Here is a 21,539-nt window from a genome sequence, read left to right as displayed (position 1 = left end):
ACTGGCAAGTGTCTTCACTGACATTTTCAACCTGTCCCTGACTGAGTCTGTAATACCAACATTTTTCAAGCAGACCACCATAGTTCCTGTGCCCAAGAACACGAAGGTAACCTGCCTATATGACTACCGACCAGTAGCACTCACGTCTGTAGCCATGAAGTGCTTTGAAAGGTTGGTAATGGCTCACATCAACACCATTATCCCAGAAACCCTAGACCCACTCCAATTTGCATACCGCCCCAACAGATCCACAGATGATGCAATCTCTATTGCACTCCACACTTCCCTTTCCCACCTGGACAAAAGGAACACCTACGAGAGAATGCTATTCATTGTCTACAGCTCAGCGTTCAACACCATAGTGCCCTCAAAGCTCATCACTAAGCTAAGGATCCTGGGACTAAACACCTCCCTCTGCAACTGGATCCTGGACTTCCTGACGGGCCGCCCCCCAGGTGGTAAGGGTAGGTAACAACACATCCGCCACACTGATCCTCAACACGGGGGCCCCACGGGTACGTGCTCAGTCCTCTCCTGTACTCCCTGTTCACTCATGACTGCATGGCCATGCACAACTCCAACACCATCATTAAGTTTGCTGATGACACAACAGTGGTAGGCCTGATCACTGACAACAATGAGACAGCCTATAGGGAGGAGGTCAGAGACCTGACAGTGTGGTGCCAGGACAACAGCCTCTCCCTCAACGTGATCAAGACTAAGGAGATCATTGTGGACTACAGGAAAAGGAGGACCTAGCACGCCCCCATTCTCATCGACGGGGCTGTAGTGGAGCAGATTGAGAGCTTCAAGTTCCTTGGTGTCCACATCACCAACAATCTAACATGGTCCAAGCACACCAAGACAGTCGTGAAGAGAGAAAACAAAGCCTATTCCCCCTCAGGAGACTGAAAAGATTTGTCATGGGTCCTCAGATCCTCAAAAAGTTATACAGCTGCACCATCGAGAGCATCCTGACTGGTGGCATCACTGCCTGGTACGGCAACTGCTCGGCCTCCGACTGCAAGGCACTATAGAGGGTAGTGCGTACGGCCCAATACATCACTGGGGCCAAGCTTCCTGCCATCCAGGACCTCTATACCAGGCGGTGTCAGAGGAAGGCCCTAAAAATTGTCAGACTCCAGCCACCCTAGTCGTAGACTGTTCTCTCTGCTACCGCAAGTTTAGGTCCCAAAGGCTAATTAACAGCTTCTACCCACAAGCCATAGACTTCTGAAAAGCTAATCAAATGGCTACCCAGACTATTTGCATTGTCCCCCCTCCCTCTTTTACGCTGCTGCTACTCTGTTTGTTGTCTATGCATTATCACTTTAACTCTACCTACATGTACATATTACCTCAACTAACCGGTGCCCCCGCACATTGACTCTGTACCGGTACCCCCTGTATATAGTCTCGCTACTGTTATTTTACTGCTGCTCTTCAATTACAATTATACATTTTTATTTTTTACTTAACACTTATTTTTCTTAACTGCATTGTTGGTTAGGGGCTTGTAAGTAAGCATTTCACTGTGAGGTGAAATGCCTGTTGTATTCGGCGCATGTGACTAATAAAATGTGATTTGATTTGAAGTGTCAGTGACTTATGCTCTCTGTGTATATGCAGGTCTCGTATGTCCAGACCTGATCTTCATCGAGGCTTGTCTTCGCTGCCTCAGGACAGTCTTCATCAGTCCAGTCACCCCAGTGCAGCTGCTCTACACTGTAAGTCTTAGTCACTTGTTCTCTGAAACACATTCATAGGGGTGTAATGTAATATTACAACATGCTATCTCTAGCACTCATCTGAGCCGTGTGTTCTGAGCTGTGTGGACAGTAACAGTGTCTGTCTCCTTCAGGACCCCACTGTGATTCCCCACTTGATGTCCCTGCTGAGTCGGTCTCCGCAGACGCAGGACTACACCACCCAGATCTTCTCCCACTGCTGCAAGGTCAGTAGAGCAGTACACATTTAAAACAGTCATATAGTAGAAGACATGTTAATTAGTCTGTCTGAGGAATGACTCAGTTATGTGTGGGTGTGTGTTCTGTAGAGTCCAGAGCATCAGACGGTTCTGTTTAACCACGGGGCGATCCAGAACATTGCTCCCATGCTCATCTCTCCCTCCTATAAGGTACTGTTTGAAACCCATTGTCTCAGTTCAACCATCTCTCACCCTTAGATGTATTAACATGTCTTACCCTCTCTCTCTCCCCTTTCCCCCCTCTTATCTCACTACCTCTCTCACCCTCTCGCTCCCCTTTCCCCCCTATCTCTCTACCTCTCTCTCACCCTCTCTTTCCCCCCCCTCTCTCACTACCTCTCTCACCCTCTCTCTCCCCTTTCCCCCTCTCTCTCTACCTCTCTCACCACCTCTCTCACCCTCTCTCTCCCCTTTCCCCCCTCTCTCTCTACCTCTCTCTCACCACCTCTCTCACCCTCTCTCTCCCCTTTTCCCCCTCTCTCACTACCTCTCTCTCACCCTCTCTCTCCCCTTTCCCCCTCTCTCTCACTACCTCTCTCTCCCCTTTCCCCCCTCTTATCTCACTACCTCTCTTTCTTTGGTTCTCTCATGCCATACAGGTACGTATGCAGGCATTAAAATGCTTCTCAGTCCTGGCCTATGAGAACATTCAGGTCTCCATGACATTGGTGAATGGTAAGACTACTTTTCCCTTTTATTTCTCTCTCCCTGCCTCCTTCTCTCTGTCTTTTTTCTCCCTCTCTTTCATTCTTGCCTGCTCTGAGACCTAACTGGGACAGCTTCCAGTTGTGTTGTTTACTATGTCAGAGGTGTTCTGTTATTGCCATCGTCATGGTAGCAGACATGTTGTCAGATGGTGATAATATAGTATTATGATGCTACTATACAAATCTATGTTCTCCTCTCTGTTCTCAGTGCTTGTTGATGGGGATCTGCTCTCTCAGGTATTTGTCAGAATGTTGCAAAGGGATCAGCCCATTGAAATGCAGCTCACAGCAGCCAAGTGGTGAGTGTTTCACTTGACTAAACTAAGTGTGCTGTGATTGACCATGTCGACGTAAGTGCTGTAGGTGTGAATCTGCGGACTGAAGTTACGTGTCGGTAGTGTTTTTCTTTCTGAAGGTGACATTTCTCTCCCTCTCTCTCTTTCTGTCCCCCCAGTCTAACATACATGTGTCGAGCGGGAGCCATCAGAACTGATGACAGGTGCATTGTTTTAAAGGTGATTATACTATTTTGCTTGTACCATTGTGCACTCATCTAACGACTCAGTCTAAAACTGATATGTGTGTTGAGTCTATGCTGCCTATTGTGTGTATAGTCTGCCCTGTCTAGGTTGGTGTGTGTGTGGACTTTTATTGGGATGGATCTTGTCCTGGAGGCAGAGCGGTTTCCACTAGATGGGCCAGAATGCAATGTCAAAATTGTCTATAATGTAAAGCATTTATGGAAACAAAATGTAGCTTTTTGGTAATTTAAGTTTAGGGTTTGGCACAAGATTATCAGTGTGGTTAGGGTTGAAATCAGGTTTTCTGACTTTGTGGCTGTGCCAGCTAGTGACCACCCTGCAGAGCTGCCTCCAGTACATGAGTCATCCCAACAAGTGCCAACCTGTATGTAGAACTCTGGTTCCATCCCTGTCTGTAGACCCTGCCGTGCCTGGTGAGGATGTGCAGTAAGGAGCGTCTGTTGGAGGAGCGTGTGGAGGGGGCAGAGACCCTGGCCTACCTGATGGAGCCTGATGTGGAGCTGCAGAGGATCGCCAGTGTAACCGACCACCTAGTGGCCACGCTGGCTGACTACTTCAAATACCCCAGCTCTGTCAGCGCCATCACTGACATCAAGAGGGTGAGACACTGGACTATAGTCATTGAACCTAGCCAGGCAGTCTTACAAGGCAGAGAAAACAGTGACCATCATGAGAAGAGAACACCACAGTCCTTCATTTGGACCAAAATCTCTTTTACCTAAAAAAAAATAGTTTATTTCCTTTTGTATTTTTCTGTAGTTGGATCACGACATGAAGCACGCACATGAGCTGAGGCAAGCTGCCTTCAAGCTGTACGCCTCACTGGGCTCCAACGATGAAGACATCCGCAAGAAGGTGACTTCAACAGTACACACACCCACCCCTACCCAGCCTCTTTTAGAAGTGTGTGTGCTTCTCATAACCCCCCGCTCCTGTTTCTCCCTCCTCAGATCACAGAGACCGAGAACATGATGGACAGGATAGTGAGCGGCCTGTCAGAATCCAGCATCAAGGTGCGGCTAGCAGCCGTCAGGTACGGATAACACATAACATCTCTACTTCTCTGCTCTCCACTGAGTGTCCTGTCACATTCTGTTCCTCTCTTTTTTATAGATATACACTACCGTTCAAAAGTTTGGGGTCCCTTAGAAATTTCCTTGTTTCTGAAAGAAAAAAAATAGAAAGAAAAAAATAATAATTCAATATTAATTAAATAATAATGAAAATAATATCAAGTTGATCAGAAATACAGTGTATACATTGTTAATGTTGTAAATGACTATTGTAGCTGGAAATGGCATATTTAAAAAAAAAAATGGAAGATCTGCCGAGGCCCATTATCAGCAACCATCAAATCAAAGTGTATTTGTCACGTGCGCTGAATACAACAGATGTAAACCTTAGTGAAATGCTTACTTACAGCCTCTAACCAATAGTCCAAAAAAGGTATTAGGTGAACAATAGGTAGGTAAAGAAATAAAACAACAGTAAAAAGACGAGCGAGGCTATAAGAGTAGCGAGGCTACATACAGACACTGGTTAGTCAGGCTGATTGAGGTAGTATGTACATGTAGGTATGGTTAAAGTGACTATGCATATATGATGAACAGAGAGTAGCAGTAGCGTAAAAGGAGGGGCTGGCGGGAGGTGGGACACAATGCAGATTGCCCGGTTAGCCAATGTGCGGGAGCACTGGTTGGTCGGCCCAATTGAGGTAGTATGTACATGAATGTATAGTTAAAGGGACTATGCATATATGATAAACACAGAGTAGCAGCAGCGTAAAAAGAGGGGTTGGGGTTGGAGGAGGCTGTCTCATTGTTGTCGGTGATCAGGCCTACCACTGTTGTGTCATCAGCAAACTTAATGATGGTGTTGGAGTCGTGCATGGCCATGCAGTCGTGGGTGAACAGGGAGTACAGGACGGGACTGAGTACGCACCCCTAGGGAGCTCCAGTGTTGAGGATCAGCGTGGCAGATGTGTTGCTACCTACCCTCACCACCTGGGGGCGGCCCGTCAGGAAGTCCAGGATCCAGTTGCAGAGGGAGGTGTTTAGTCCCAGGATCCTTAGCTTAGTGATGAGCTTTGAGGGCACTATGGTGTTGAACGCTGAGCTGTAGTCAATGAATAGCATTCTCTCGTAGGTGTTCCTTTTGTCCAGGTGGGAAAGGGAAGTGTGGAGTGCAATAGAGATTGCATCATCTGTGGATCTGTTGGGGCGGTATGCAAATTGGAGTGGGTCTAGGGTTTCTGGGATAATGGTGTTGATGTGAGCCATTACCAACCTTTCAAAGCACTTCATGGCTACGGACGTGAGTGCTACTGGTCGGTAGTCATTTAGGCAGGTTACCTTAGTGTTCTTGGGCACAGGAACTATGGTGGTCTGCTTGAAACATGTTGGTATTACAGACTCAGTCAGGGACAGGTTGAAAATGTCAGTGAAGACACCTGCCAGTTGGTCAGCACATGCCTGGAGCACACGTCCTGGTAATCTGTCTGGACCTGCGGCCTTGTGTATGTTGACCTGTTTAAAGGTCTTACTCACGTCGGCTACGGAGAGCGTGATCACACAGTCGTCCGGAACCGCTGATGCTCTCATGCATGCCTCAGTGTTGCTTGCCTCGATATGAGCATAGAGGTGATTGAGCTCGTCTGGTAGGCTCGTATCACTGGGCAGCTCGCGGCTGTGCTTCCCTTTGTAGTCTGTAATAGTTTGCAAGCCCTGCCACATAAGACGAGCGTCGGAGCCGGTGTAGTATGATTCAATCTTAGCCCTGTATTGACGCTTTGCCTGTTTGATGGTTCGTCGCAGGGTGACGTGTTCCAGGCCTTCTAGGCAGAGTTGAAAAGAAAAAGCCATATCTCAGACTGGCCAAGAAAAAGTAAAGATTAAGATGGGCAAAATAACACAGACACTGGACAGAGGAACTCTGCCTGGAAGCCCAGCATCCCGGAGTCGCCTCTTCACTGTTGACGTTGAGACTGGTGTTTTGCGGGATACTATTTAATGAAGCTGCCAGTTGAGGACTTGTGAGGCGTCTGTTTCTCAAACTAGACACCCTAATATACTTGTCCTCTTGCTCAGTTGTGCACTGGGGCCTCCCATACCTCTTTCTATTCTGGCTAGAGCCTGTTTTTTTTGACTGTGTGTGTACACAGACACACACACGCACACAGTACCAGTCAAAAGTTTGGACACCTAGTCATTCAAGGGTTTTTCTTTATTTTTACTATTTTCTACATTGTAGAATAATATTGAAGACATCAAAACTATGAAATAACACATATGGACTCATGTAGTAACCAAAAAAGTGCAAAACAAATTAAAATAAATGTGAGATTCTTCAAATAGCCAGCCTTTGCCTTGATGACAGCTTTGCACACGCTTGGCATTCTCTCAACCTGCTTCACCTGGAATGCTTTTCCAACAGTCTTGAAGGAGTTCCCACATATGCTGAGCACTTGTTGGCTGCTTTTCCTTCAGTCTGCGGTCCAACTCATCCCAAGTCATCTCAATTGGGTTGAGGTCGGGTAATTGTGGAGGCCAGGTCATCTGATGCAGCACTCCATCACTCTCCTTCTTGGTAAAATAGCCCTTACACAGCCTGGAGGTGTGATGGGTCATTGTCCTGTTGAAAAACAAATGATAGTCCCACTAAGCCCAAACCAGATGTGATGGCGTATAGCTGCAGAATACTGTGGTAGCCATGCTGGTTAAGTGTGCCTTGAATTCTAAATTAATCACTGACGGTGTCACCAGCAAAGCACCCCCACACCATAACACCACCACCTCCATGCTTCACGGTGGGAACCACACATGCAGAGATCATCCGTTCACTTACTCTGCGTCTCACAAAGACACAGCAGTTGGAACCAAAGATCTACAATTAGCACTCCAGACCAAAGGACAGATTTCCACCGGTCTAATGTCCATTGCTTGTGTTTCTTGGCTCAAGCAAGTCTCTTCTTATTGGTGTCCTTTAGTAGTGGTTTCTTTGCAGCAATTCAACCATGATGGCCTGATTCACGCAGTCTCCTCTGAACAGTTGTCTGTTACTTGAACTCTGTGAAGCATTTATTTGGGCTGCAATCTGAGGTGCAGTTAACTCTAATGAACTTATCCACTGCAGCAGAGGTAACTCTGGGTCTTCCTTTCCTGTGGCGGTCCTCATGAGAGCCAGTTTCATCATAAGGCTTGATGTTTTTTGCGACTGCACTTGAAGAAACTTTCAAAGTTCTTGAAATGTTCCCTATTGACTGACCTTCATGTCTTAAAAGTAATGATGGACTGTCATTTCTCTTTGCTTATTTGAGCTGTTCTTGCCATTATATAGACTTGGTATTTTACCAGATAGGGCTATCTCCTGTATACCACCCCTACCCTGTCACAACACAACTGAGTGGCTCAAACACATTAAGAAGGAAATACATTTCACAAATTAACTTTTAAGAAGGCACACCTGTTAATTGAAAAGCATTCCAGGTGACTACCTCATGAAGCGGGTTGAGAGAATGCCATAAGTGTGCAAAGCTGTCATCATGGTAAAGGGTGGCTACTTTGAAGAATCTCAAATATAAAATATATTTTGATTTGTTTAACACTTTAAAAAAAAATCGCTACTACGTGATTCCATATGTATAGTTTTGATGTCTTCTATTATTATACAAAGTTAAAAAAAATTGTAAAAATAAAGAAAAACCCTTGAATGAGTAGGTGTGTCCAAACCTTTGACGTGTGTGTTTTTATATATAATTTTTCAATTATATAATTTCCTTTTTTCAGGTAAACATCATAAACAAATAGTACATGTATCTGAATTTCTAAATGTAATAACCAACAAACACCAACACAATGACAGTAAACAAAAACATATATAAGCAATAAGATTTATGCCTTTCAGTTCTCTGTGCTTAATGTTTCATTACCTCTAGACAGTGTTTTATTCATTACCCCTACCTGTCTTTCATTCATTACCCCTACCTGTCTTTCATTCATTACCCCCACCTGTCTTTCATTCATTACCCCCACCTGTCTTTCATTCATTACCCCCACCTGTCTTTCATTCATTGCCCCCACCTGTCTTTCATTCATTACCCCCACCTGTCTTTCATTCATTACCCCTGCCCGTCTTTCATTCATTACCCCTGCCCGTCTTTCATTCATTACCCCTACCTGTCTTTCATTCATTACCCCCACCTGTCTTTCATTCATTACCCCCACCTGTCTTTCATTCATTACCCCCACCTGTCTTTCATTCATTGCCCCCACCTGTCTTTCATTCATTACCCCCACCTGTCTTTCATTCATTACCCCTGCCCGTCTTTCATTCATTACCCCTGCCCGTCTTTCATTCATTACCCCTGCACGTCTTTCATTCATTGACCCTGCCCGTCTTTCATTCATTGCCCCTGCCCGTCTTTCATTCATTGCCCCTGCCCGTCTTTCATTCATTGACCCGGCCTGTCTTTCATTCATTACCCCTGCCCGTCTTTCATTCATTACCCCTGCCTGTATTTCATTCATTACCCCTGCCCGTCTTTCATTCATTACCCCTGCCTGTATTTCATTCATTACCCCTGCCCGTCTTTCATTCATTACCCCTGCCCGTCTTTCATTACCCCCACCTGTATTTCATTCATTTCCCCTGCCCGTCTTTCATTCATTACCCCTGCCTGTCTTTCATTCATTGCCCCCACATGTCTTTCATTCATTGCCCCCACCTGTCTTTCATTCATTACCCCACCTGTATTTCATTCATTACCCCTGCCTGTATTTCATTCATTACCCCTACCTGTCTTTCATTCATTACCCTCACCTGTCTTTCATTCATTACCCCTGCCTGTATTTCATTCATTGCCCCTACCTGTCTTTCATTCATTACCCTCACCTGTCTTTCATTCATTACCCCCACCTGTATTTCATTCATTACCCCTGCCTGTATTTCATTCATTGCCCCTGCCCGTCTTTCATTCATTACCCCTGCCCGTCTTTCATTCATTACTCCTGCCCGTCTTTCATTCATTGCCCCTGCCCGTCTTTCATTCATTACCCCTGCCCGTCTTTCATTCATTACCCCTGCCCGTCTTTCATTCATTACCCCTGCCCGTCTTTCATTCATTGCCCCTGCCCGTCTTTCATTCATTACCCCTGCCCGTCTTTCATTCATTACCCCTGCCCGTCTTTCATTCATTGACCCTGCCCGTCTTTCATTCATTACCCCTGCCCGTCTTTCATTCATTGCCCCTGCCCGTCTTTCATTCATTGACCCTGCCTGTCTTTCATTCATTACCCCTGCCCGTCTTTCATTCATTACCCCTGCCTGTATTTCATTCATTACCCCTGCCCGTCTTTCATTCATTACCCCTGCCTGTATTTCATTCATTACCCCTGCCTGTATTTCATTCATTACCCCTGCCTGTATTTCATTCATTGCCCCTGCCCGTCTTTCATTCATTACCCCTGCCCGTCTTTCATTACCCCCACCTGTATTTCATTCATTTCCCCTGCCCGTCTTTCATTCATTACCCCTGCCTGTATTTCATTCATTGCCCCTGCCCGTCTTTCATTCATTACCCCTGCCCGTCTTTCATTACCCCCACCTGTATTTCATTCATTACCCCTGCCCGTCTTTCATTCATTGACCCTGCCCGTCTTTCATTCATTGAGATCCTCTGTCTCGCTCTGTGTCCAGGTGTCTTCACAGTCTGTCCCGGTCAGTCCAGCAGTTGAGGACTAGTTTTCATGACCACGCAGTATGGAAACCCCTTATGAAGGTCTGTACTCTAGTATTACCCTCTACATCTCTATATAGTCACATCATGTTTGTGTAAGCTGCAGAGGAAATGGCCAATATGTGGGGCTATTATTAAGACTGAATGGACTCTTCTCTCTCTGTTTGTGTAGTTGTTACAGAACGCTCCAGAAGAGGTGCTGGTCATGGCCTCTTCTACACTATGCAACCTGCTGCTGGAGTTCTCACCCAGCAAAGAGGTGAGACTGGCAGCAATACAACACTACTACTGTTACCTAGTGGCAGCAATACAACACTACTACTGTTACCTAGTGGTAGGCAGCAATACAACACTACTACTGTTACCTAGTGGCAGACAGCAATACAACACTACTACTGTTACCTAGTGGCAGGCAGCAATACAACACTACTACTGTTACCTAGTGGCAGACAGCAATACAACACTACTACTGTTACCTAGTGGCAGCAATACAACACTACTACTGTTACCTAGTGGTAGGCAGCAATACAACACTACTACTGTTACCTAGTGGCAGGCAGCAATACAACACTACTACTGTTACCTAGTGGTAGGCAGCAATACAACACTACTACTGTTACCTAGTGGCAGACAGCAATACAACACTACTACTGTTACCTAGTGGCAGACAGCAATACAACACTACTACTGTTACCTAGTGGCAGCAATACAACACTACTACTGTTACCTAGTGGCAGACAGCAATACAACACTACTACTGTTACCTAGTGGCAGACAGCAATACAACACTACTACTGTTACCTAGTGGCAGCAATACAACACTACTACTGTTACCTAGTGGCAGCAATACAACACTACTACTGTTACCTAGTGGTAGGCAGCAATACAACACTACTACTGTTACCTAGTGGCAGACAGCAATACAACACTACTACTGTTACCTAGTGGCAGGCAGCAATACAACACTACTACTGTTACCTAGTGGCAGGCAGCAATACAACACTACTACTGTTACCTAGTGGTAGGCAGCAATACAACACTACTACTGTTACCTAGTGGCAGGCAGCAATACAACACTACTACTGTTACCTAGTGGCAGGCAGCAATACAACACTACTACTGTTACCTAGTGGCAGGCAGCAATACAACACTACTACTGTTACCTAGTGGCAGGCAGCAATACAACACTACTACTGTTACCTAGTGGCAGCAATACAACACTACTACTGTTACCTAGTGGCAGACAGCAATACAACACTACTACTGTTACCTAGTGGCAGGCAGCAATACAACACTACTACTGTTACCTAGTGGCAGGCAGCAATACAACACTACTACTGTTACCTAGTGGCAGCAATACAACACTACTACTGTTACCTAGTGGTAGGCAGCAATACAACACTACTACTGTTACCTAGTGGCATACAGCAATACAACACTACTACTGTTACCTAGTGGCAGGCAGCAATACAACACTACTACTGTTACCTAGTGGCAGACAGCAATACAACACTACTACTGTTACCTAGTGGCAGGCAGCAATACAACACTACTACTGTTACCTAGTGGCAGCAATACAACACTACTACTGTTACCTAGTGGTAGGCAGCAATACAACACTACTACTGTTACCTAGTGGTAGGCAGCAATACAACACTACTACTGTTACCTAATGGCAGCAATACAACACTACTACTGTTACCTAGTGGCAGACAGCAATACAACACTACTAGTGTTACCTAGTGGCAGGCAGCAATACAACACTACTACTGTTACCTAGTGGCAGGCAGCAATACAACACTACTACTGTTACCTAGTGGCAGGCAGCAATACAACACTAATACTGTTACCTAATGGCAGCAATACAACACTACTACTGTTACCTAGTGGCAGGCAGCAATACAACACTAATACTGTTACCTAATGGCAGCAATACAACACTACTACTGTTACCTAGTGGCAGGCAGCAATACAACAGTACTAGTGTTACCTAGTGGCAGACAGCAATACAACACTACTACTGTTACCTAGTGGCAGACAGCAATACAACACTACTACTGTTACCTAGTGGCAGGCAGCAATACAACACTACTACTGTTACCTAGTGGCAGCAATACAACACTACTACTGTTACCTAATGCCAGCAATACAACACTACTAGTGTTACCTAGTGGCAGGCAGCAATACAACACTACTACTGTTACCTAATGCCAGCAATACAACACTACTACTGTTACCTAGTGGCAGCAATACAACACTACTACTGTTACCTAGTGGCAGGTAGCAATACAACACTACTACTGTTACCTAGTGGCAGGCAGCAATACAACACTACTACTGTTACCTAATGGCAGCAATACAACACTACTACTGTTACCTGATGCCAGCAATACAACACTACTACTGTTACCTAGTGGCAGCAATACAACACTACTACTGTTACCTAGTGGCAGGCAGCAATACAACACTACTACTGTTACCTAGTGGCAGGCAGCAATACAACACTAATACTGTTACCTAATGGCAGCAATACAACACTACTACTGTTACCTAGTGGCAGCAATACAACACTACTACTGTTACCTAGTGGCAGACAGCAATACAACACTACTACTGTTACCTAGTGGCAGCAATACAACACTACTACTGTTACCTAGTGGCAGCAATACAACACTACTACTGTTACCTAGTGGCAGACAGCAATACAACACTACTACTGTTACCTAATGGCAGCAATACAACACTTCTACTGTTACCTAGTGGCAGCAATACAACACTACTACTGTTACCTAGTGGCAGCAATACAACACTACTACTGTTACCTAGTGGCAGGCAGCAATACAACACTACTACTGTTACCTAGTGGCAGGCAGCAATACAACACTACTACTGTTATCTAATGGCAGCAATACAACACTACTACTGTTACCTAGTGGCAGGCAGCAATACAACACTACTACTGTTACCTAATGCCAGCAATACAACACTACTACTGTTACCTAGTGGCAGCAATACAACACTACTACTGTTACCTAGTGGCAGGCAGCAATACAACACTACTACTGTTACCTAATGGCAGCAATACAACACTACTACTGTTACCTAGTGGCAGCAATACAACACTACTACTGTTACCTAGTGGTAGGCAGCAATACGACACTACTACTGTTACCTAGTGGCAGGCAGCAATACAACACTACTACTGTTACCAATACAACACTACTAGTGTTACCTAGTGGCAGGCAGCAATACAACACTACTACTGTTACCTAGTGGCAGCAATACAACACTACTACTGTTACCTAGTGGCAGGCAGCAATACAACACTACTACTGTTACCTAGTGGCAGGCAGCAATACAACACTACTACTGTTACCTAGTGGCAGGCAGCAATACAACACTACTACTGTAACCTAGTGGCAGGCAGCAATACAACACTACTACTGTTACCTAGTGGCAGCAATACAACACTACTACTGTTACCTAGTGGTAGGCAGCAATACAACACTACTAGTGTTACCTAATGGCAGCAATACAACACTACTACTGTTACCTGGTGGTAGGCAGCAATACAACACTACTACTGTTACCTAATGGCAGCAATACAACACTACTACTGTTACCTAGTGGTAGGCAGCAATACAACACTACTACTGTTACCTAATGGCAGCAATACAACACTACTACTGTTACCTAGTGGCAGGCAGCAATACAACACTACTACTGTTACCTAATGGCAGCAATACAACACTACTACTGTTACCTAGTGGCAGGCAGCAATACAACACTACTAGTGTTACCTAGTGGCAGGCAGCAATACAACACTACTACTGTTACCTAGTGGCAGGCAGCAATACAACACTACTACTGTTACCTAGTGGCAGGCAGCAATACAACACTACTACTGTTACCTAGTGGCAGGCAGCAATTCAACACTACTACTGTTACCTAGTGGCAGGCAGCAATACAACACTACTACTGTTACCTAGTGGCAGGCAGCAATACAACACTACTACTGTTACCTAGTGGCAGGCAGCAATACAACACTACTACTGTTACCTAGTGCCAGCAATACAACACTACTACTGTTACCTAGTGGTAGGCAGCAATACAACACTACAACTGTTACCTAGTGGCAGCAATACAACACTACTACTGTTACCTAGTGCCAGCAATACAACACTACTACTGTTACCTAGTGGCAGACAGCAATACAACACTACTAGTGTTACCTAGTGGCAGCAATACAACACTACTAGTGTTACCTAATGGCAGCAATACAACACTAATACTGTTACCTAGAGGCAGGCAGCAATACAACACTACTACTGTTACCTAGTGGCAGGCAGCAATACAACACTACTAGTGTTACCTAGTGGCAGCAATACAACACTACTAGTGTTACCTAGTGGCAGCAATACAACACTAATACTGTTACCTAGAGGCAGGCAGCAATACAACACTACTACTGTTACCTAGTGGCAGGCAGCAATACAACACTACTACTGTTACCTAGTGGCAGACAGCAATACAACACTACTACTGTTACCTAGTGGCAGCAATACAACACTACTACTATAACCTAGTGGTAGGCAGCAATACAACACTACTAGTGTTACCTAGTGGCAGACAGCAATACAACACTACTAGTGTTACCTAGTGGCAGGCAGCAATACAACACTACTACTGTTACCTAGTGGCAGGCAGCAATACAACACTACTACTGTTACCTAGTGGCAGACAGCAATACAACACTACTAGTGTTACCTAGTGGCAGGCAGCAATACAACACTACTACTGTTACCTAGTGGCAGGCAGCAATACAACACTACTACTGTTACCTAGTGGCAGGCAGCAATACAACACTACTACTGTTACCTAGTGGTAGCAATACAACACTACTACTGTTACCTAGTGGTAGGCAGCAATACAACACTACTACTGTTACCTAGTGGCAGCAATACAACACTACTACTGTTACCTAGTGGCAGGCAGCAATACAACACTACTACTGTTACCTAGTGGCAGACAGCAATACAACACTACTACTGTTACCTAATGGCAGCAATACAACACTACTACTGTTACCTAGTGGCAGCAATACAACACTACTACTGTTACCTAGTGGCAGGCAGCAATACAACACTACTACTGTTACCTAGTGGCAGGCAGCAATACAACACTACTATTGTTACCTAGTGGTAGGCAGCAATACAACACTACTACTGTTACCTAGTGGCAGACAGCAATACAACACTACTACTGTTACCTAGTGGCAGGCAGCAATACAACACTACTACTGTTACCTAGTGGCAGGCAGCAATACAACACTACTACTGTTACCTAGTGGCAGACAGCAATACAACCCTACTACTGTTACCTAATTGCAGCAATACAACACTACTACTGTTACCTAGTGGCAGCAATACAACCCTACTACTGTTACCTAATTGCAGCAATACAACACTACTACTGTTACCTAATGGCAGCAATACAACACTACTACTGTTACCTAGTGGCAGGCAGCAATACAACACTACTACTGTTACCTAGTGGCAGGCAGCAATACAACCCTACTACTGTTACCTAATTGCAGCAATACAACACTACTACTGTTACCTAGTGGCAGCAATACAACACTACTACTGTTACCTAGTGGCAGACAGCAATACAACACTACTACTGTTACCTAGTGGCAGCAATACAACACTACTACTGTTACCTAGTGGCAGCAATACAACACTACTAGTGTTACCTAGTGGCAGCAATACAACACTACTACTGTTACCTAGTGGCAGGCAGCAATACAACACTACTACTGTTACCTAGTGGCAGGCAGCAATACAACACTACTACTGTTATCTAATGGCAGCAATACAACACTACTACTGTTACCTAGTGGCAGGCAGCAATACAACACTACTACTGTTACCTAATGCCAGCAATACAACGCTACTACTGTTACCTAGTGGCAGCAATACAACACTACTACTGTTACCTAGTGGCAGGCAGCAATACAACACTACTACTGTTACCTAGTGGTAGCAATACAACACTACTAGTGTTACCTAGTGGCAGCAATACAACACTACTACTGTTACCTAGTGGCAGGCAGCAATACAACACTACTACTGTTACCTAGTGGTAGCAATACAACACTACTACTGTTACCTAGTGGCAGCAATACAACACTACTAGTGTTACCTAGTGGTAGGCAGCAATACAACACTACTACTGTTACCTAGTGGTAGGCAGCAATACAACACTACTACTGTTACCTAGTGGTAGGCAGCAATACAACACTACTACTGTTACCTAGTGGTAGGCAGCAATACAACACTACTACTGTTACCTAGTGGCAGGCAGCAATACAACACTACTACTGTTACCTAGTGGCAGGCAGCAATACAACACTACTACTGTTACCTAGTGGCAGGCAGCAATACAACACTACTACTGTTACCTAGTGGCAGGCAGCAATACAACACTACTACTGTTACCTAGTGGCAGGCAGCAATACAACACTACTACTGTTACCTAGTGGCAGCAATACAACACTACTACTGTTACCTAGTGGTAGGCAGCAATACAACACTACTAGTGTTACCTAATGGCAGCAATACAACACTACTACTGTTACCTGGTGGTAGGCAGCAATACAACACTACTACTGTTACCTAATGGCAGCAATACAATACTACTACTGTTACCTAGTGGTAGGCAGCAATACAACACTACTACTGTTACCTAATGGCAGCAATACAACACTACTACTGTTACCTAGTGGCAGGCAGCAATACAACACTACTACTGTTACCTAGTGGCAGGCAGCAATACAACACTACTACTGTTACCTAGTGGCAGCAATACAACACTACTACTGTTACCTAGTGGCAGGCAGCAATACAACACTACTACTGTTACCTAGTGGCAGGCAGCAATACAACACTACTACTGTTACCTAGTGTTAGGCAGCAATACAACACTACTACTGTTACCTAGTGGTAGGCAGCATTACAACACTACTACTGTTACCTAGTGGCAGACAGCAATACAACACTACTACTGTTACCTAGTGGCAGGCAGCAATACAACACTACTACTGTTACCTAGTGGCAGGCAGCAATACAACACTACTACTGTTACCTAGTGGTAGGCAGCAATACAACACTACTACTGTTACCTAGTGGTAGGCAGCAATACAACACTACTGCTGTTACCTAGTGGCAGCAATACAACACTACTACTGTTACCTAGTGGCAGGCAGCAATACAACACTACTACTGTTACCTAGTGGTAGGCAGCAATACAACACTACTACTGTTACCTAGTGGTAGGCAGCAATACAACACTACTACTGTTACCTAGTGGTAGGCAGCAATACAACACTACTACTGTTACCTAGTGGCAGACAGCAATACAACACTACTACTGTTACCTAGTGGCAGGCAGCAATACAACACTACTACTGTTACCTAGTGGCAGCAATACAACACTACTACTGTTACCTAGTGGCAGGCAGCAATACAACACTACTACTGTTACCTAGTGGTAGGCAGCAATACAACACTACTACTGTTACCTAGTGGTAGGCAGCAATACAACACTACTACTGTTACCTAGTGGTAGGCAGCAATACAACACTACTACTGTTACCTAGTGGCAGACAGCAATACAACACTACTACTGTTACCTAGTGGCAGCAATACAACACTACTACTGTTACCTAGTGGTAGGCAGCAATACAACACTACTACTGTTACCTAGTGGTAGGCAGCAATACAACACTACTACTGTTACCTAGTGGCAGACAGCAATACAACACTACTACTGTTACCTAGTGGCAGGCAGCAATACAACACTACTACTGTTACCTAGTGGTAGGCAGCAATACAACACTACTACTGTTACCTAGTGGCAGGCAGCAATACAACACTACTACTGTTACCTAGTGGCAGGCAGCAATACAACACTACTACTGTTACCTAGTGGCAGGCAGCAATACAACACTACTACTGTTACCTAGTGGCAGGCAGCAATACAACACTACTACTGTTACCTAGTGGCAGCAATACAACACTACTACTGTTACCTAGTGGCAGACAGCAATACAACACTACTACTGTTACCTAGTGGCAGGCAGCAATACAACACTACTACTGTTACCTAGTGGCAGGCAGCAATACAACACTACTACTGTTACCTAGTGGCAGCAATACAACACTACTACTGTTACCTAGTGGTAGGCAGCAATACAACACTACTACTGTTACCTAGTGGCATACAGCAATACAACACTACTACTGTTACCTAGTGGCAGGCAGCAATACAACACTACTACTGTTACCTAGTGGCAGACAGCAATACAACACTACTACTGTTACCTAGTGGCAGGCAGCAATACAACACTACTACTGTTACCTAGTGGCAGCAATACAACACTACTACTGTTACCTAGTGGTAGGCAGCAATACAACACTACTACTGTTACCTAGTGGTAGGCAGCAATACAACACTACTACTGTTACCTAATGGCAGCAATACAACACTACTACTGTTACCTAGTGGCAGACAGCAATACAACACTACTAGTGTTACCTAGTGGCAGGCAGCAATACAACACTACTACTGTTACCTAGTGGCAGGCAGCAATACAACACTACTACTGTTACCTAGTGGCAGGCAGCAATACAACACTAATACTGTTACCTAATGGCAGCAATACAACACTACTACTGTTACCTAGTGGCAGGCAGCAATACAACACTAATACTGTTACCTAATGGCAGCAATACAACACTACTACTGTTACCTAGTGGCAGGCAGCAATACAACAGTACTAGTGTTACCTAGTGGCAGACAGCAATACAACACTACTACTGTTACCTAGTGGCAGACAGCAATACAACACTACTACTGTTACCTAGTGGCAGGCAGCAATACAACACTACTACTGTTACCTAGTGGCAGCAATACAACACTACTACTGTTACCTAATGCCAGCAATACAACACTACTAGTGTTACCTAGTGGCAGGCAGCAATACAACACTACTACTGTTACCTAATGCCAGCAATACAACACTACTACTGTTACCTAGTGGCAGCAATACAACACTACTACTTTTACCTAGTGGCAGGTAGCAATACAACACTACTACTGTTACCTAGTGGCAGGCAGCAATACAACACTACTACTGTTACCTAATGGCAGCAATACAACACTACTACTGTTACCTAATGCCAGCAATACAACACTACTACTGTTACCTAGTGGCAGCAATACAACACTACTACTGTTACCTAGTGGCAGGCAGCAATACAACACTACTACTGTTACCTAGTGGCAGGCAGCAATACAACACTAATACTGTTACCTAATGGCAGCAATACAACACTACTACTGTTACCTAGTGGCAGCAATACAACACTACTACTGTTACCTAGTGGCAGACAGCAATACAACACTACTACTGTTACCTAGTGGCAGCAATACAACACTACTACTGTTACCTAGTGGCAGCAATACAACACTACTACTGTTACCTAGTGGCAGGCAGCAATACAACACTACTACTGTTACCTAGTGGTAGGCAGCAATACAACACTACTACTGTTACCTAGTGGCAGACAGCAATACAACACTACTGCTGTTACCTAGTGGCAGCAATACAACACTACTACTGTTACCTAGTGGCAGCAATACAACACTACTACTGTTACCTAGTGGCAGACAGCAATACAACACTACTACTGTTACCTAATGGCAGCAATACAACACTTCTACTGTTACCTAGTGGCAGCAATACAACACTACTACTGTTACCTAGTGGCAGCAATACAACACTACTACTGTTACCTAGTGGCAGGCAGCAATACAACACTACTACTGTTACCTAGTGGCAGGCAGCAATACAACACTACTACTGTTACCTAATGCCAGCAATACAACACTACTACTGTTACCTAGTGGCAGCAATACAACACTACTACTGTTACCTAGTGGCAGGCAGCAATACAACACTACTACTGTTACCTAATGGCAGCAATACAACACTACTACTGTTATCTAGTGGCAGCAATACAACACTACTACTGTTACCTAGTGGTAGGCAGCAATACGACACTACTACTGTTACCTAGTGGCAGGCAGCAATACAACACTACTACTGTTACCAATACAACACTACTAGTGTTACCTAGTGGCAGGCAGCAATACAACACTACTACTGTTACCTAGTGGCAGCAATACAACACTACTACTGTTACCTAGTGGCAGGCAGCAATACAACACTACTACTGTTACCTAGTGGCAGGCAGCAATACAACACTACTACTGTTACCTAGTGGCAGGCAGCAATACAACACTACTACTGTAACCTAGTGGCAGGCAGCAATACAACACTACTACTGTTACCTAGTGGCAGCAATACAACACTACTACTGTTACCTAGTGGTAGGCAGCAATACAACACTACTAGTGTTACCTAATGGCAGCAATACAACACTACTACTGTTACCTGGTGGTAGGCAGCAATACAACACTACTACTGTTACCTAATGGCAGCAATACAACACTACTACTGTTACCTAATGGCAGCAATACAACACTACTACTGTTACCTAGTGGTAGGCAGCAATACAACACTACTACTGTTACCTAATGGCAGCAATACAACACTACTACTGTTACCTAGTGGCAGGCAGCAATACAACACTACTACTGTTACCTAATGGCAGCAATACAACACTACTACTGTTACCTAGTGGCAGGCAGCAGTACAACACTACTAGTGTTACCTAGTGGCAGGCAGCAATACAACACTACTACTGTTACCTAGTGGCAGGCAGCAATACAACACTACTACTGTTACCTAGTGGCAGGCAGCAATACAACACTACTACTGTTACCTAGTGGCAGGCAGCAATTCAACACTACTACTGTTACCTAGTGGCAGGCAGCAATACAACACTACTACTGTTACCTAGTGGCAGGCAGCAATACAACACTACTACTGTTACCTAGTGGTAGGCAGCAATACAACACTACTACTGTTACCTAGTGCCAGCAATACAACACTACTACTGTTACCTAGTGGTAGGCAGCAATACAACACTACTACTGTTACCTAGTGGCAGCAATACAACACTACTACTGTTACCTAGTGCCAGCAATACAACACTACTACTGTTACCTAGTGGCAGACAGCAATACAACACTACTAGTGTTACCTAGTGGCAGCAATACAACACTACTAGTGTTACCTAGTGGCAGCAATACAACACTAATACTGTTACCTAGAGGCAGGCAGCAATACAACACTACTACTGTTACCTAGTGGCAGGCAGCAATACAACACTACTAGTGTTACCTAGTGGCAGGCAGCAATACAACACTACTAGTGTTACCTAGTGGCAGCAATACAACACTAATACTGTTACCTAGAGGCAGGCAGCAATACAACACTACTACTGTTACCTAGTGGCAGGCAGCAATACATCACTACTACTGTTACCTAGTGGCAGACAGCAATACAACACTACTACTGTTACCTAGTGGCAGCAATACAA

At 44.7% G+C, this 21,539-nt stretch overlaps 1 protein-coding gene across 4 annotated transcripts in view; it reads left to right on the top strand.

Annotated features, from left to right (window-relative positions):
• LOC139539054 (armadillo repeat-containing protein 8-like) overlaps positions 1-21,539 on the top strand; it is a 39,521-nt gene that overhangs the window by 7,492 nt on the left and 10,490 nt on the right. For 3 of the 4 annotated variants that reach the window (XM_071341750.1, XM_071341749.1, XM_071341752.1), the window contains exons 5-15: positions 1,630-1,727; positions 1,862-1,954; positions 2,057-2,137; positions 2,587-2,662; positions 2,903-2,993; positions 3,149-3,209; positions 3,635-3,835; positions 3,996-4,091; positions 4,187-4,269; positions 9,930-10,011; positions 10,142-10,228. In XM_071341750.1, the coding sequence (XP_071197851.1) occupies positions 1,630-1,727; positions 1,862-1,954; positions 2,057-2,137; positions 2,587-2,662; positions 2,903-2,993; positions 3,149-3,209; positions 3,635-3,835; positions 3,996-4,091; positions 4,187-4,269; positions 9,930-10,011; positions 10,142-10,228 (1,049 nt within the window). The remainder of the gene's footprint in view (positions 1-1,629; positions 1,728-1,861; positions 1,955-2,056; positions 2,138-2,586; positions 2,663-2,902; positions 2,994-3,148; positions 3,210-3,634; positions 3,836-3,995; positions 4,092-4,186; positions 4,270-9,929; positions 10,012-10,141; positions 10,229-21,539) is intronic. The other variant, XM_071341751.1, reaches the window with a different exon arrangement.

This window comes from Salvelinus alpinus, chromosome 14 (genome assembly GCF_045679555.1).
Source record: "Salvelinus alpinus chromosome 14, SLU_Salpinus.1, whole genome shotgun sequence".
In the NCBI taxonomy this organism is placed as follows: domain Eukaryota; kingdom Metazoa; phylum Chordata; class Actinopteri; order Salmoniformes; family Salmonidae; genus Salvelinus; species Salvelinus alpinus.
The sequence above is the reverse complement of the archived record's forward strand: the minus strand, read 5'-3'. Positions and strand labels throughout refer to the sequence as shown.